Raw genomic sequence first — 13571 nt, forward strand, 5'->3', positions numbered from 1 at the left:
TTTGGGGGTGGGGGTGGGGGTGGTGGCAACGAGAGCTGATTAGCCGGCGGCGGTGATGGCGGGGGAGGTGACGGCGGCGGTGAGGGTGGCGGCGACAATGGCAGCTTGGACGGTGGTGGCGGCGGCGGCGGCAGCGGAGGTCTGGACTCCAGAGATCTATATCAAGAGGGACAGCAGCAGCAGCGAAACGGAGTGGGAGTAGAAACGTAATTTGTCGTAGTGGAAATGGAAAAGAAAGAAGAACGGGAGGTTTGAACAGATGCCATCACGAGGAGTGTTTACTAAAAAACCTGTGAAGCCGTACAGTTAGTTCGGGCGACCCGTGGTGCGGAACACTTACTGCTACGGATATGGAACACACCAATATTAATTATAACACACAGAATGAAAAAAACCCTGTACTTGGTGTCCGGTGTCCCGGGCCAAGCTACTTCTCGAAGCTTCTTTTGCGTCAGCGCTCTACAATTCCCTTCTCAACCGCCCCAAGGCATTACTGGCCCCCCAAAACCTCGAAACCCTGTTTTGCTCCTTCCGCAATCTGTTGTCGTTTCTTATTATTCCCATCCTTCTCCACTCACTCCGGCCCTCTCCATCATCCTCCTTGCAGACACCCTCCCCCCTTCTTGGCTTTTCCTTCCTCTCACATCATGTAAAAACAGCCAAGAAAGCCATATCGCACGATGCAGTCCTCCGTCATGGCGGTCTCACACAGAAACCCAGCGCGAATGAGGTAGAGCATGTAGTTGGTCAAAGTTGTCACGCCGGCATCGTCAATGTTCCAGCCCGGCGAGACAATTGCCTCGTACACGCCACGATCTGCCCAGCAGCGCGACACGGCGCGCACGGACGGCGAGGTGCTGTTGGTGCAACCGGTTTGCGGAACGCGCGACGCAGCGCCAAACAGCACTCGGATTCCGGGGGCGGCGGCAGCGATTGTGGCGGCTACGGAGTTGGCGTTGGAAAAGTCCGGCCAGCAGACACCTGGTGGTGGTGATGGTGATGGTGATGGTGATGGTTCACGAAAAATGGATGTTTGTGGAGATTAGGAAAGGAGAGCGGGTAGGGAGGAATGAAATTTATGAAAGCAAAAGCAATTTTCACAAATGGGACACCAGTCACATCAGGTAGCAGAACGCAAATCGTGGGTTCAATCAGGTGATACATATCGTTTTATATCTCCAACATCTATATACCCTGGGAAGTCATCACCTGGGCCGTAAAGTTCTTAGTCCTCTAGCCTCTATATCGATGGGGGATAAAGACTCAACAGCAACAGGCCCCCCTGCCGCGCTCCCCCCTCACCACACTCCCGGAAGCTAGGGGCTGCCTTCGGTTGATGTTGACGTTCCCCTATCCTTGTGACCCGCAATACATACACACATAGAGCCTTAGGCACCCCTTCATACATGCGCGCACACACACAGACACACACGGAAGAGCATTTCGCCACACATTAGCCCGCTGCCCCAGCCACCCTAAAGTCGGCGGCCAGCCGGCTAACCGACTATGACTCACGAAGCACCATGACGCTGTCCAGCAGCGTCACTCGGGAGCTCCAGTCCACGGCGGTGGGGGCCACCAGATCAATCCCCGGCGAGATCAGAAAAGGCGTGTAGCGGAAATTGCGCACTACTACATACTGCAGCGTGAATGCGATGTTGGTGCCCAATCGAACCTATGGGGGGAGGGAGAGCCGGGGGGAGGGAGAGCCGGGGGGAGGAGGTGGGGAACAGAGCCGCGATCGGAAGTTCCAAGGCGGGCGAGTTAACAGCACCGAAACCACAGCGACAACTCCGGGGGACCCAACAGGAAAAGAGGATTTCAACAACAAAATGACGCGGACAAGGAAACAACCACGGCGCTCAACCTGCTGCCGTAAAGGTGTGTAGCGTCCATCAAGCCCCAGCCGCTGCATCCCAACCCCGCGCCAGTCACGCAGTCATGCAGTCCTGCCGCCAGCTCTAGCAATGTGGCAATGTAGCTCCCTATTATCGGCGCCATCATGTACTCGCATCGCGACAAGTCCGTCACCCACCGACTCGGCGGTACAAGCACACAACCACTTCAACCCTCGCCCCCACACACATCCCGGCGTAGCTTAAGTCTTTAGAGCACCGGGCTAAATAACCGGCAAACTGGGTTTCGAATTCCAGACACGGTAATCAGCTTTAACGAGAGATGTGGGTTCGTATCCCACCTCTGGTCCCCCCCCCCGGGTGAAGTAGATCGGATTGCTATGTAACAGAAACCGACACACACAAACACATACACACACACTCAGACACACACGCACACGCACACACACACACACACACACACACACACTCAGACACACACGCGCACACACATATACACACACTCAGACACACACACACACACACTCAGACACATATGCACTCCGCAAGTTCAGCGGATCACCTTGTCATGGGCGTTGTTGAGATCTAGCTGAGGCCAGGAGGTCTGCGGCCCGGGTACTCCGGAAATCGCAAAATCGGCATCGCGCACTAGGGGCAGTAGGGGAATGTAGGGCCTCCAATCAGCGGCAGACACGAACACATCCGTAGTCAGCAGGGCCACGCGGATCGCTGGGTTGGACAGGGCCGCTATGAGCTGCGGCCCTGTGGCCACGAGGGCCAGGGCGGGGTCGGCGAGATTGTCGACCGGCACGGGGGCCTGCGCGGCTGCGTGGTGCAGACATCCGGCCAGCAGCAGGGCTGTGATGGCGAGCAGGTGATGGAGGGAGACCGCATCCACTCGGGATGCCGTCGTCGCTGGCGATGAAGCGAGGCGACAGCGGCGGAAGATAGCGGAGGTAGTGGAGGTGTTGTAAGTAGCGGGGATGAGGGTGGAGGCGCGGCTGATGGCGGCGGCAATCGTCGGTCGGTTGCGCATGGGGAGGGGTGGCGGGGTGGAGGGCGGTAGTGCAGCTGTGGTTTAAAACTCGGGATCCGGATCTGCAAGCGAGCACGTGCGAGCGGCGAGTGGCAAGATCGGAAGTGGGAGGTTAGGGAACTGAGGGATGGGACAAGGATTTTGACAGAAGGGATTGGGGGTTTGCGGAGGGGGAAGTGGTTGCGGTTGTGTTGGGTAGTTATTACCGATATGGAGTTTTGAGATTCGATGTAAGTGCTCTGCCTTCCCTTTGAAGTGAATGAGTGTGCGTGTGCGTGTGTGTGTACGCGTGTGTGTGTACGCGTCTGTGTGTGCATGTATATGTGTGTATGTGTGTGTTTGTTACATATCGATCCGGCCCTGACAATGGCCAGTTGCACCTAACCGTAACCAACGGGAACAACCGCGGAAGCACTTTCCTCCTTGTGGGGGGAGAGGGACGTGAGGGGCCACAGCCCCCTCCTGCTCGACCGAGGGCGTGCACACCCCCCCCCCCGTTTCCCCCGTTTGTCAAGAGGAAAGAGAGCGCGGTGGCTACCAAGGCCCTCAAGCGACCAACCTCCGCACGCGCTGTGGCACTGCTCCGCCCATGCAACCTGCGCCTTGTGTGTGTGTGTGTGTGTGTGTGTGTGTGTGTGTGTGTGTGTGTGTGTGTGTGTGTGTGTGTGTGTGTGTGTGTGTGTGTGTGTGTGTGTGTGTGTGTGTGTGTGTGTGTGTGTGTGTGTGTGTGTGTGTGTGTGTGTGTGTGTGTGTGTGTGTGTGTGTGTGTGTGTGTGTGTGTGTGTGTGTGTGTGTGTGTGTGTGTGTGTGTGTGTGTGTGTGTGTGTGTGTGTGTGTGTGTGTGTGCATGGCTGCGGCATCTTCCATCTTCTAGGGGAATCCCAGCGCACACACATACACACACTGGTGAAGGGCCGGATTTCGGAGTGTGATGCCGGAACGCGGGTTTGTAGGCTTGGTACTACGGACTTTTAAAGCGGCCGCCTAACATTACAGCGGTTTGAGAATACGCCGGAGGTCACAGTATTTTATCTTTCGTATTGACAGTATGGCCCTGTGCGGATGTTCTACACAGCTCAAAATCCTCGCACTGATTGACACCTGACTGACCTGCTCGCCTACCAGCTGACTATTCCGTACCTGATCACAGGAGCTTACTGGGCAACCCTAGGTTCAATTATCTCGAGTTACTAATCAGCAGCAGGAGGCTAAATGCCCATAGATGTGCTGCAACCCTGCGCGACCACGGCGATGCAGGTGAGGCGACAGGGACAAGTTGCACCAGCAATAAAAAGCTCTGCAGAAATACTATCAGTATAAAAAATAAGATTTTATTTTTTAATTTTGCTCACTTCTCGCACCTCACCGTAACGTTTTGGGCCCTTGCTACGAGATGTACCTTGCATAAACTTGCAAGGACCAACATGTATTCCATCGCCTTCACTGAATGTATTTCTTTAATTGTTACTGCCGATCTTTGTTATCCAGAAAACAAGCTATCGTACAGGTGTAAATCGTCGTCACTCTACAGGATTGCTGTCCCTTACCCTGAGCCGAAGCAGACTTGCTAATATTAAGTAGATTTTTTAATAGGGTGTTTTCCTATGTTTGATAGAGAATGCCACATCGTCGAGAGATGCCGTACCGTGGCACCCCAATCTGAGTGGCTGAGGAGTTTAATACGTTGATCTGGATTGCTTGGACTTGAGTTAAAACAATATTTGAAACAGTTGAACTTGCGGTGATATAACGTCAGAAGCAGGGCCGCAGTTCGTGGCGGGCGAGAAATACAGGAAAATGCATAATACGACATTTTAATGGGATGAGGAGTCAAACTGCAGTACATTTCGTATGATTCTTTCTTGTGACGTTGCGGGGACATCCTGACTTGGAGATTGGCCCGCTGTTAAGGAATTGCGTGACATGTGCTGCAGACCACGTAAGTAAAAGAGGAAAACAATATGTAAAGCGAAACTTGAGGCCTGTACGCTATAAAGTAGCTTTGGATGTTAAAACTCCCAAGGCTACTGGATAGCGTGGAAGCCCACAAACTTCGCTTTACAATATGGGATTGCCGTACAAATCCCGTCGTGGTCGTGAAAGCAAATAACAACTCCTCTACAAGGCGATAGTAATAACAAATTATAGGACAGGTGATAACCTCACAAACGTTTGTAGAAGGAAGTACTGCAAAAAAATCCGTATATCCGTAAATCTCACGATCTGCGCACGATGAAGATCACTCGTCGCTTGTTTTAGGAAGGTTTCAGTTGCAGCACCGCTGTCCTCGGACCATGCGGCCTGATCATCGCGTTATCTGAATACCTGGTAGTAGTTATTAGTGGGGATTGTCCGTGTGCGGACGTGTGTTTCGGGGGTTTGGAAAGGACGGCTCATCTGGAGGTTTCTGCCAGGGACGGGGCCGGTAAAGGCTGCTTGAAAATTCTAAACACACTGAACTTATCGCAAGATATGAAACCTGCCCACAGAAACTTTGGCTTGGACGCGCCTTGATTTGCGAGTGACTTGCCAATCCATTACTTGGCTTTCACTTCGCCTGGAGACTGATCGACTGGATCTCCTCCATAACCCAAAAAATAAGCGATGGGTCTTTGACCTAGCTGCATCTGCATCCGGCAATCACTCATCTCCCACACGGCCATGATGCCATTCTAGGGCATGCCACTCACAAACGTACGCATCCAAACATGCACCACCACAAGAACTATACGAGACACACACACACACACGCATACACACACACGCACACACACATACACACACACGCACATACGCACATACGCACACACACACACATACACACGCACACACACGCACACACACACACACACACACCAGTGAAAAGCTTGCACCAGCCAGTCCGCAGTTCCTTAGATTAGACTCCACCAAGCGCCTCCACGAAGTCCAGACGCACATTAAAATCTCCCCCAGGAACGTCATCTTCGAAACATCACCACGGCAATGCCAATGTAAGAATCAGAGCCTCTGTTTGGCGGATGCCGCAAGCAGTTGCTCTACCGTCGTCAGCTTACCTCAAAGGCCAGCAGCCCGGTATTAGCCTCTATCGGTTCACCAGGTCCTGACGGTACGGCGACTGTACGGCGTTACCCTGGATCCGACCGAGCGAGTCACCGGTACTGTCTGCACCTATCTGATAAACACGCAGCTGGCTGGTCACTCACTCCGTACATTTCCGTACGCCGATACTTCAGGATTTCTGCCAAGGCCACTTCAGTGCTCTCGATGGGAAGGACAAAGGCGAATGAATACGCACAACGCTATATGGGTGGTTCCAAGCATTTGGCAAGCTGACCAGCTTTCCCACCTTAAATGTCAATTGACATTTAATGTGGGAGAAGGGGCGACAGGGGCATCCGTGTAAGGGGGATCCAAAAGGTGTTCGGCCGGGTATGTGCTGCCTCGGCGATGGTGCCCCTGCAGCAGAGCATGTAGCTCCCGGAGGAGGGATGGCAAGTACGGTTGGATTGAGTTGGTAGGGTGGTCGCCAGGATTGGGATAGATCAACCGGGGATTGAGATAGACTGACGGGGGGATTGAGATTGACTGTGGAGGGATTGAGATTGAGACCGAGGTGGATTGAGATCGGGTTACCGTTGGATTGAGAGTGTAGTACCGTTGGATTGAGATAGACGCTACCGTTGGATTGAGATTGCCTTGGGCCTGGATTGGGATTGATACCCCGGAGGATAGGGATAGAAAGGCTGTAAGGCTGTACATATGCTTGTGTTACCCGCTGCACTCCTTTACCACGTCGGTGGTGCCGTTATCTAACCAAAAACGGTATCCGTGACATCTGTGACGCAACCTTTCCTCGACTGTTACACGTCGCACAGCTTTCGCAACGTTCGCTTAACATGCTTGGCACCAAGCGCTCTGTCCCACCGTATGCATGCTCGCGTATGCATGCTCGGAAACCATGCAGAAGAAGAACAACAGCCTGCCGTCCGCTTGACATCCCGTCATATGTACATAACACTAACTTGCACACCCATAAAATGTCCAATGGGACTGCTTCCACAGGCTGCCGCAAATAATCATAACAAAACACCTATCTTCCTGTACATGCTCCTGTACACGCACGCTCTGAAACTAGCCCATGAGTGTCGTACACACCACACCGCTGTACCGACACAAGTGCGCTCTTCTATTGGGTAAACCCAAACGACTGGTGGCGCGTAATGTACAGATTCCCGCTCGGAATTAAAACCCGCATTTCAGCGGCGCGAGTTCTGGTGTGCCCACGCGTTGGCACCAGCAATCGAACCTATGTCACCAAAAATCCGGACAAACTTGTCCACATTGGTACCCAAATACACTACCACACTTCCGTGTGGATTTTGTACACGGCTGCCCCATTTCAACTCCGACTCCTCTCCCACGGATGTGTGCTGTGGCTGCACAAATGCAAGCCGCTCCCACAGGAAGCAAACTGGCCATTCCAACACTGCCCTAAACCACTTGTACCCGACAGCGGCCTTCAGCAGGACCACCGCCTGTTTGACAGCCCCTTGTCGATACTCTTTCACACACCGTTCGAAGAACAAGTTCTGCATGCTTAGCACACCCCTCGAACCGAAAGGAGGGTTGACGAAAACATTCCCCTCCCACCTACATGCCTCACTGAGGCCATCCAAAGCCACATCAAAAAAGCGCCCGGCCTTAACTCTAGTGTTTGCCGCCTCCGAGCTGCACGGGTCCAGGTCAATTCCCCCCGGCCCAAACATCTCTGCGACTTTATCTAGGATGCACTGTGGAGTGTACCACTCTACCGATGCACTCTGCAAAAAGATAGGCCGGCTACCCGCCGGGACTGCATCTTCATTGTGGCCGTTAGCCCTTGACACAGCGGTAACAGGCGCGACAACATCGGCCATGCCACTCTCGTCCTCACTATCACTCTGTGCGACAGTGCTGGCTGTTCCCACCTCCTGGATGCACGACACCACGAGCTCAGCAGTCATGCGCCGTCCCTCCTCGTTATGACACCTTAAGACACGTTCCCAGGCCAGCCTTGCCACGCCTGGTTCGCATCGTGTCAATGGCCGGACCAGCCGTTCATACTGTGGCACAGGCATGGAAGGTGGCAAAGACCGGATGAAACGAGCAGCCGCCACCCATGCCCTCGCTTGTCGGTACCCAAACCCCAGCGACTTCCTCTCAAGAATATACGCGCGGAATGACTTGTACCCTTCCGCCTCAAACAGATGCTGCTCGGCGATATCCAGCAGCGCACAGCTGGCTTCCACAAAAAACCCACCAGCGGCCATGGTGACACGTGCCTCAGCTTCCCCGAGGGTCCATGCACGCGCAACAGCGTACGGTGCTCTGCACATAGCCAACATATAGTCGTGTAATGGCACACAACGTCATTCATGAATCGGAGCAAATGCAAAGAAGTAATGAAATGGCTAATGAATTGAAAGCAGTCAGTCCTCACACAACTAGACAGTGACCTCGTAGGCGTACTGCGCATGTGGCTCTTTATCCGTTCCCCTGCAGCCGAACTTATAGCACGTCATCCCGCCAACCTTATTAATATGGACTTTAGCGATGGCCCTGTAACAATGGCAGCACGTGGTCAGTAGGTGGTCTTCCAAGCAAACCGGACATTGGTTCCAGTGCCAAAGCTTGTCCGCACCCTTGCAGACCTCACCGGACCCCACTCGCGTGTACACAAAGGTGTCCTCGCTGGGTGAGGCCACACTTGATCCTGGTCCCCGTGGCAGGTCTTCATACCTCCCGGGAGACATGCCGTGCTCCTCCGGCTCAGCCTCTACACCCGCATCGTTGCCATCACCCTCCCAGGGGTCGTCAATGTCGATGCCGGCTGCACCCGACGAGCCCATAGCGCCATATGCAGAGGCTCCAGAACCCAGTCGCTGCCGTTGTTCGTCCTGTTGGTGGTAGGCAGGGAAAGTGTCGTCCAGCAACTGCTCCTGTGGTGTTGACTGCCGCCACGGCAGCGGCGTTGGCTTGTGCTGTGGCTGCTGTATGGGATACCGCCACTGCTGCTGAAGCTGTCCCTCCATGCTGTCTCCACCACGTTGCTGTGCCTGCTGGTGTCGCTGGAGCCCCCGGTACTGCGGCCGTGGTCGCTGCTGTTGGATCCATCCTTGTTGGCATTGACGGAGATGACACTGAATACACGCTGGTCCAGCGGCGGTGGCTCGTCAGCATTGACAGGGTACTTGTGCACCAGCGCCAAGTTCACGCAATTCTCCCCGCCGTTCATCGTTTGGTCAAGGCCCTCCTGAGGGTCGAGGAAAAGAAACTCACTACAGTCAGAAGATACAGCGAAAGGCAGCAAGCATGACCAAGTAACTGTGTGCCGAACAAGGAATCTCTTGCCCCCCAAAAGCATGCGCTCCGTTGTGGAAGTACTGCTGAGCTCACACGAGTGTACTCACCGCGATCCGCCTCGCCATGTCCTCGCTCGACCCGCGGCGAGCAGTCGAGGGTACAGGAGCTGTCGGACCAGCAGGCGCGGCCCATTCCGCAAGGGCCAGCTTAACTGCGTCGTTGCACTTAACTTTTCCAAGGGCAACGAGGGCCGCTTGTCCAGCTGGGCAGCTTATCCCTCCTTCAAAATGCTCCTTATGGTGCTTTCCTGTGGCATGGATAATCAACCCTTTCAGTGTTATCGATGTGCGTCCGTTTCGGAGATCCGGTCATTCATGGCCTGCCTCGATTGTTTGAACGCGATGTAATANAGCGGTCTGAAACATATATCAAAATGTGAATCACTAAGTTGCACAATCTCCCGGAACAACTGGACACGACAACCGCGACCCTGCGCAACAACCTACTTCCGACACTCCGAGCGATGTCCGCTGCGGACTGAAGCCCATGCTCCATGAGAGAATCTATGAAAGCCTTGTCCCTCCCCGAAGGCTCCAGTTCCATGCCTCCACCGCTCCGCGGCCGGCATAGATGCACAGCCAGCGGCCAATCGAACTGCTGCTCCACGAGCGATTCTACCTACGGGTACAGAAAGGACATACGTTAAGGTTACTTCCTCAACTCGAAGCAAGGTAAACACTTCCATTCCTCGGTAGCCATTTTGTCATTGTGAGCCAGTGGCTCACAAGTGCTGTCAGTCGCGCCAACCTACCTGCTCTGACCAGGATGAAACCATAGCTTTTCCTCGTGAATGTGACGTGACACCCTCGTCGTCGCCGGTGTCCAAGGACGGTTCGGAAAGTCCGGAAGGGTCAGACATCCTCAGAACACGAGAGTCAGTTTCATTAGACAAACAAAAGTTATGTAACCCGTTTCAGTTGGGGTACGTAGAGAGTCTATCAGAGGAGAACCCGCAAAGCAGTTCCTTGCATGCAGCTCCTTGTAAATTAAACGTACGGCACCCCGATACCAAACTAAGGCGGCCTTTGCGAAAAGCAGACAGTAACAATATTCCTAGATTGCTGTTGCCACATTCAATCCATTCATACGACCATGTGGTTTTTATGTGAACCATACTAAGACCATGTTTGATCCCTCCCTTAAGGAATTCAAGTAGACTGCGTAGCACTTACCAATCGCAAGCGTACAATAATCATCGCGAACTATGACACCTAAGATACTACACCGTTTGGCTTTTAAGGCTGTTTGTGCCGACTCGTACGTGTGAGCCAATGGCCCTCACCATCGACAGGCCCGTGCCTTGCTTAGCTTGCAGACGGCATCACCCTTTGACAACATGCTGCTGCTCGCACCTATCAATATTGGTACATATTCCGCCTGTAGCACGTGTATCGTGTGCTCTCGGCTGTTGTCGGACTCGATGGATAACCAGTTCCACAGCCGAAGGGAGCCCGGAGGCAGTCTTCAATGCTGCACTAGACAAAGCTGGCCTCATGGCGAAACCTCTCCGTGTGCCCGCGTCAGCGCTTGTGACGAACCAGCCTTTCACGACCCGGTCTTTAACGCGGAAGGCTTCCATTGCGGAGTCGGTCCTATGCCCTGGGCTCCGGGGCCCAGAGCTTGCTGCGCTCTATGGATCTGACCTACAGGGCGTCATGCAACGTTCGGACGTCGAGTGTGCCACTGCACACGACCGGGACATCGTGGATTGGCTTCCTGAGCTTGAAGAGGTAGGCTTCCCAGTGTTAAGGTCACATGTACGTGGTCACTTTTGTTGACCACGTCAGGACACTCGTTGATATTGTTGGACCCAATCGCATCGTTGTCCCCTGCCCCTTCCACCTCAGGACAAACTTGAAGGTTTCCTCGACACTGCGCCACCCGCCTACTATGGCGAGTCGGACTGTATCCGCTCTACCTTGTGTGCTGTCGTCGTGCAGCCGGGCGGAGGACCTTGTGCTGCATGCCGGGAACTGGGCGTGGACAAGAAACACAAACTGCTACGCAAAGCACAGCGCGCGCAGCAGCGCATCCTCTTGTTGGAGCAGGGCCTGCCGGCACTGCTTCCGACATCGCTGCTGTCAACCCTCGGCCGGGCTGAACTGTTGTTGCGCCTCCAGGCGGCGCTACAACATGCACAAGTTCTTCTCCAGGATCTCGACACGGCACGTAGATCAGTGGCAGCCAATGCAGAGCGAACACGACCGGCACTCGTGGATGAGCTGGAGGAGGCGTTTCGGTCGGGTGAGGGTTCGTTTCGACTCCAGCCCGGGAGGGACACGGTGACCCAGATGGGTACTTTGCGCCGGGACATTGTTGTTCCGTTTCCTATGCAGGGATATTGAAATGGTGACCCAGATGGCGACTTGTACGGCACGTGTTAACCTTGGTCATCTGTGCAACTTCAGGCAGACTGGAGCATGGGTCTGTGTTTGCTTCTCTCATGCGGGGCGCGGTGAGGGGCGACAGTCGCCGGGGCCGCCAGCTGGACCATATCGAGCGGGCCTTCTACCTCCTGTTGCTGCAGATGGGTGGCCCTATCGTGGTCAAATTCGTGGCCGCCAACTTCAACGGCCCACATCTTCGAACCATCCAGAGGAGTCGCGCCAGTCAGGCGTACTTCCGGGTTGGGCCTGCACATGACGATGCCAACATCAAAGGAGTGGGTTTGGGTCTGCGCGCAAAGGGAGAAACCGCGAGGCAATCGATGCCATCCGACAGTCTAGCTATCATCTAGGTCCCGGGTGCTCAGCCGGGGTAGCGCTCGTGCATCTGGATGAGTGGGTGGTGGGATGGGAGTGCTCCCTTTCCCTAGCGACTGGGTGTTTCAGCCTCATGTTTCTGATACACCTGCTGTGGCCGCCACAGGTACTCGGCGTGTTGACGGAGTTTAACCAGCACGCACTGCCCCTGGTGATCAGTGAAGACGCGAGTGCACTTTCACCGCGGCTTGACACCGTGCACCGCCATGGCGCCATCCTCGCGTATGGCATGTGTGGTGGATCGGAGCAGGTAGATGGTGGGCCGCAACAGCTGCGAGACCTCGTGCTGGAGCGGGGTTTGGCCCTGTCGTTGTACGTGCATGTCGCTGTCGGTATCGCAGCACATAGCGTCTACGTGCCCGTTCGTGCCGTTGGGACAGACAACAAGGACACTGCACCGGCACTGCTCCGCAACATCGATACCTTGGACAAGTCTCTCGAGGAGAACGGTGCCGTACCTATGGCGCACGTCGGCGATGGTGCGGCCAGCTTCAGGTGGGTTAAAAGCCCGTACATGCGTGTCGCAGGGACAACGAATAGGCGTCAAGCGAGGGAGGGGTACGTTGTCAAGATCATTGCGATACGAATAAGGTCTGAAGGGAGAATGCTACCTGGCAGATCATGCTGGACAGCCTCCCATATCGAAATCCTGATGCAACGTCGTGCTGACTTTACACATCATCGCTGCCCCTTAGGAGCGCCGTGCTTTCACGCACTCGCCGTTCGGTTACAGCAGCCCCCCCCCAGTGCTCCATCGTGGTGCGGCATTGGGTCATGGAGCTGTTCGCTCCGGGGCGGCGGTTGTCTCCGGCCTTTAGGCCACGACCGGTTCTCTTCTCCATCGACTACATGCATATCTGCTGGCGCATCAGGTGAATCGTCGCTCGATTGGCTGGGGTTTCTCAACTGGTGTCGTACACCACTGTCAGCCCACCTCTTTGGCTTGGCCCTTGCAGGCGCCAAGCCATCCACCCGACCAAGAAGCTGCTCATCGGGCCGTACCTTATCAACCCGAACATCCTCGTGACAATGGCCAAGGAGGGCGAGGTGGACATTACGGCCAGCGACCTCGATTACGCCGACAAGCAGAACCAGTCGGCAACAATGAAGTAGGACCGGGTAACGTTCATGGTGGAGTTAGCAGACTGTACTGCATGATGTCCACGCAATAACTTGGATGTCCCTTAGCCTAGCAAGGCAAGCCAGTTGTACGACTGCCTATCACTTGTCTTCTTTGCCTTTTGCTGTAATTTGTGTCCCGTTGCACAGGCTGTCAGACCACCACGTAGACCCCAAGACCAGGAAGGTCGTCGCGGTGGACTCGATACGGGCGGCTATCGCGTCGCGCTGCAAACGGAGCCCTGCGGGTGGAGTGGGCTCCACCGCTGATGGGACCTATTACGGCACGTATCTCTTTCATTCCTTCTTCCACATGTTCACTGGCGTCTTCTACACGGACGTGACGCCCCGCGAGGCTATCAGGAAGGCCGCGTTTGTGCTGGGTTTCTTGGGCCA

At 54.8% G+C, this 13571-nt stretch overlaps 3 protein-coding genes across 3 annotated transcripts in view; 1 reads left to right on the plus strand and 2 right to left on the minus strand.

The window, feature by feature from the left end:
* VOLCADRAFT_104907 (uncharacterized protein) overlaps positions 1-4298 on the minus strand; it is a gene marked incomplete at both ends in the record, with an annotated part of 24320 nt that extends 20022 nt beyond the window's left edge. Inside the window, 4 exons of the mRNA XM_002950872.1 lie at positions 709-981; positions 1516-1675; positions 2419-2673; positions 4254-4298. Of these exons, the coding sequence (XP_002950918.1) occupies positions 709-981; positions 1516-1675; positions 2419-2673; positions 4254-4298 (733 nt within the window). The remainder of the gene's footprint in view (positions 1-708; positions 982-1515; positions 1676-2418; positions 2674-4253) is intronic.
* A 2440-nt stretch (positions 4299-6738) lies between these two features.
* VOLCADRAFT_104908 (uncharacterized protein) lies at positions 6739-10069 on the minus strand (the record flags this gene model as incomplete). The annotated part of the gene is made up of 7 exons (XM_002950873.1): positions 6739-7862; positions 8192-8259; positions 8588-8828; positions 8975-9184; positions 9342-9400; positions 9741-9912; positions 10046-10069. 7 exons carry the CDS (start codon positions 10067-10069, stop codon positions 7149-7151), a joined length of 1488 nt encoding a protein of 495 aa, XP_002950919.1. The 3' UTR covers positions 6739-7148.
* Positions 10070-10383: 314 nt separating this feature from the next.
* VOLCADRAFT_104909 (uncharacterized protein) overlaps positions 10384-13571 on the plus strand; it is a gene marked incomplete at its 3' end in the record, with an annotated part of 4344 nt that continues 1156 nt past the window's right edge. The window contains exons 1-7 of the mRNA XM_002950764.1: positions 10384-11024; positions 11142-11538; positions 11703-11956; positions 12163-12313; positions 12398-12551; positions 13013-13165; positions 13326-13515. Of these exons, the coding sequence (XP_002950810.1) occupies positions 10566-11024; positions 11142-11538; positions 11703-11956; positions 12163-12313; positions 12398-12551; positions 13013-13165; positions 13326-13515 (1758 nt within the window). The remainder of the gene's footprint in view (positions 11025-11141; positions 11539-11702; positions 11957-12162; positions 12314-12397; positions 12552-13012; positions 13166-13325; positions 13516-13571) is intronic.

This window comes from Volvox carteri, assembly GCF_000143455.1.
Source record: "Volvox carteri f. nagariensis unplaced genomic scaffold VOLCAscaffold_20, whole genome shotgun sequence".
NCBI lineage: Eukaryota > Viridiplantae > Chlorophyta > Chlorophyceae > Chlamydomonadales > Volvocaceae > Volvox > Volvox carteri.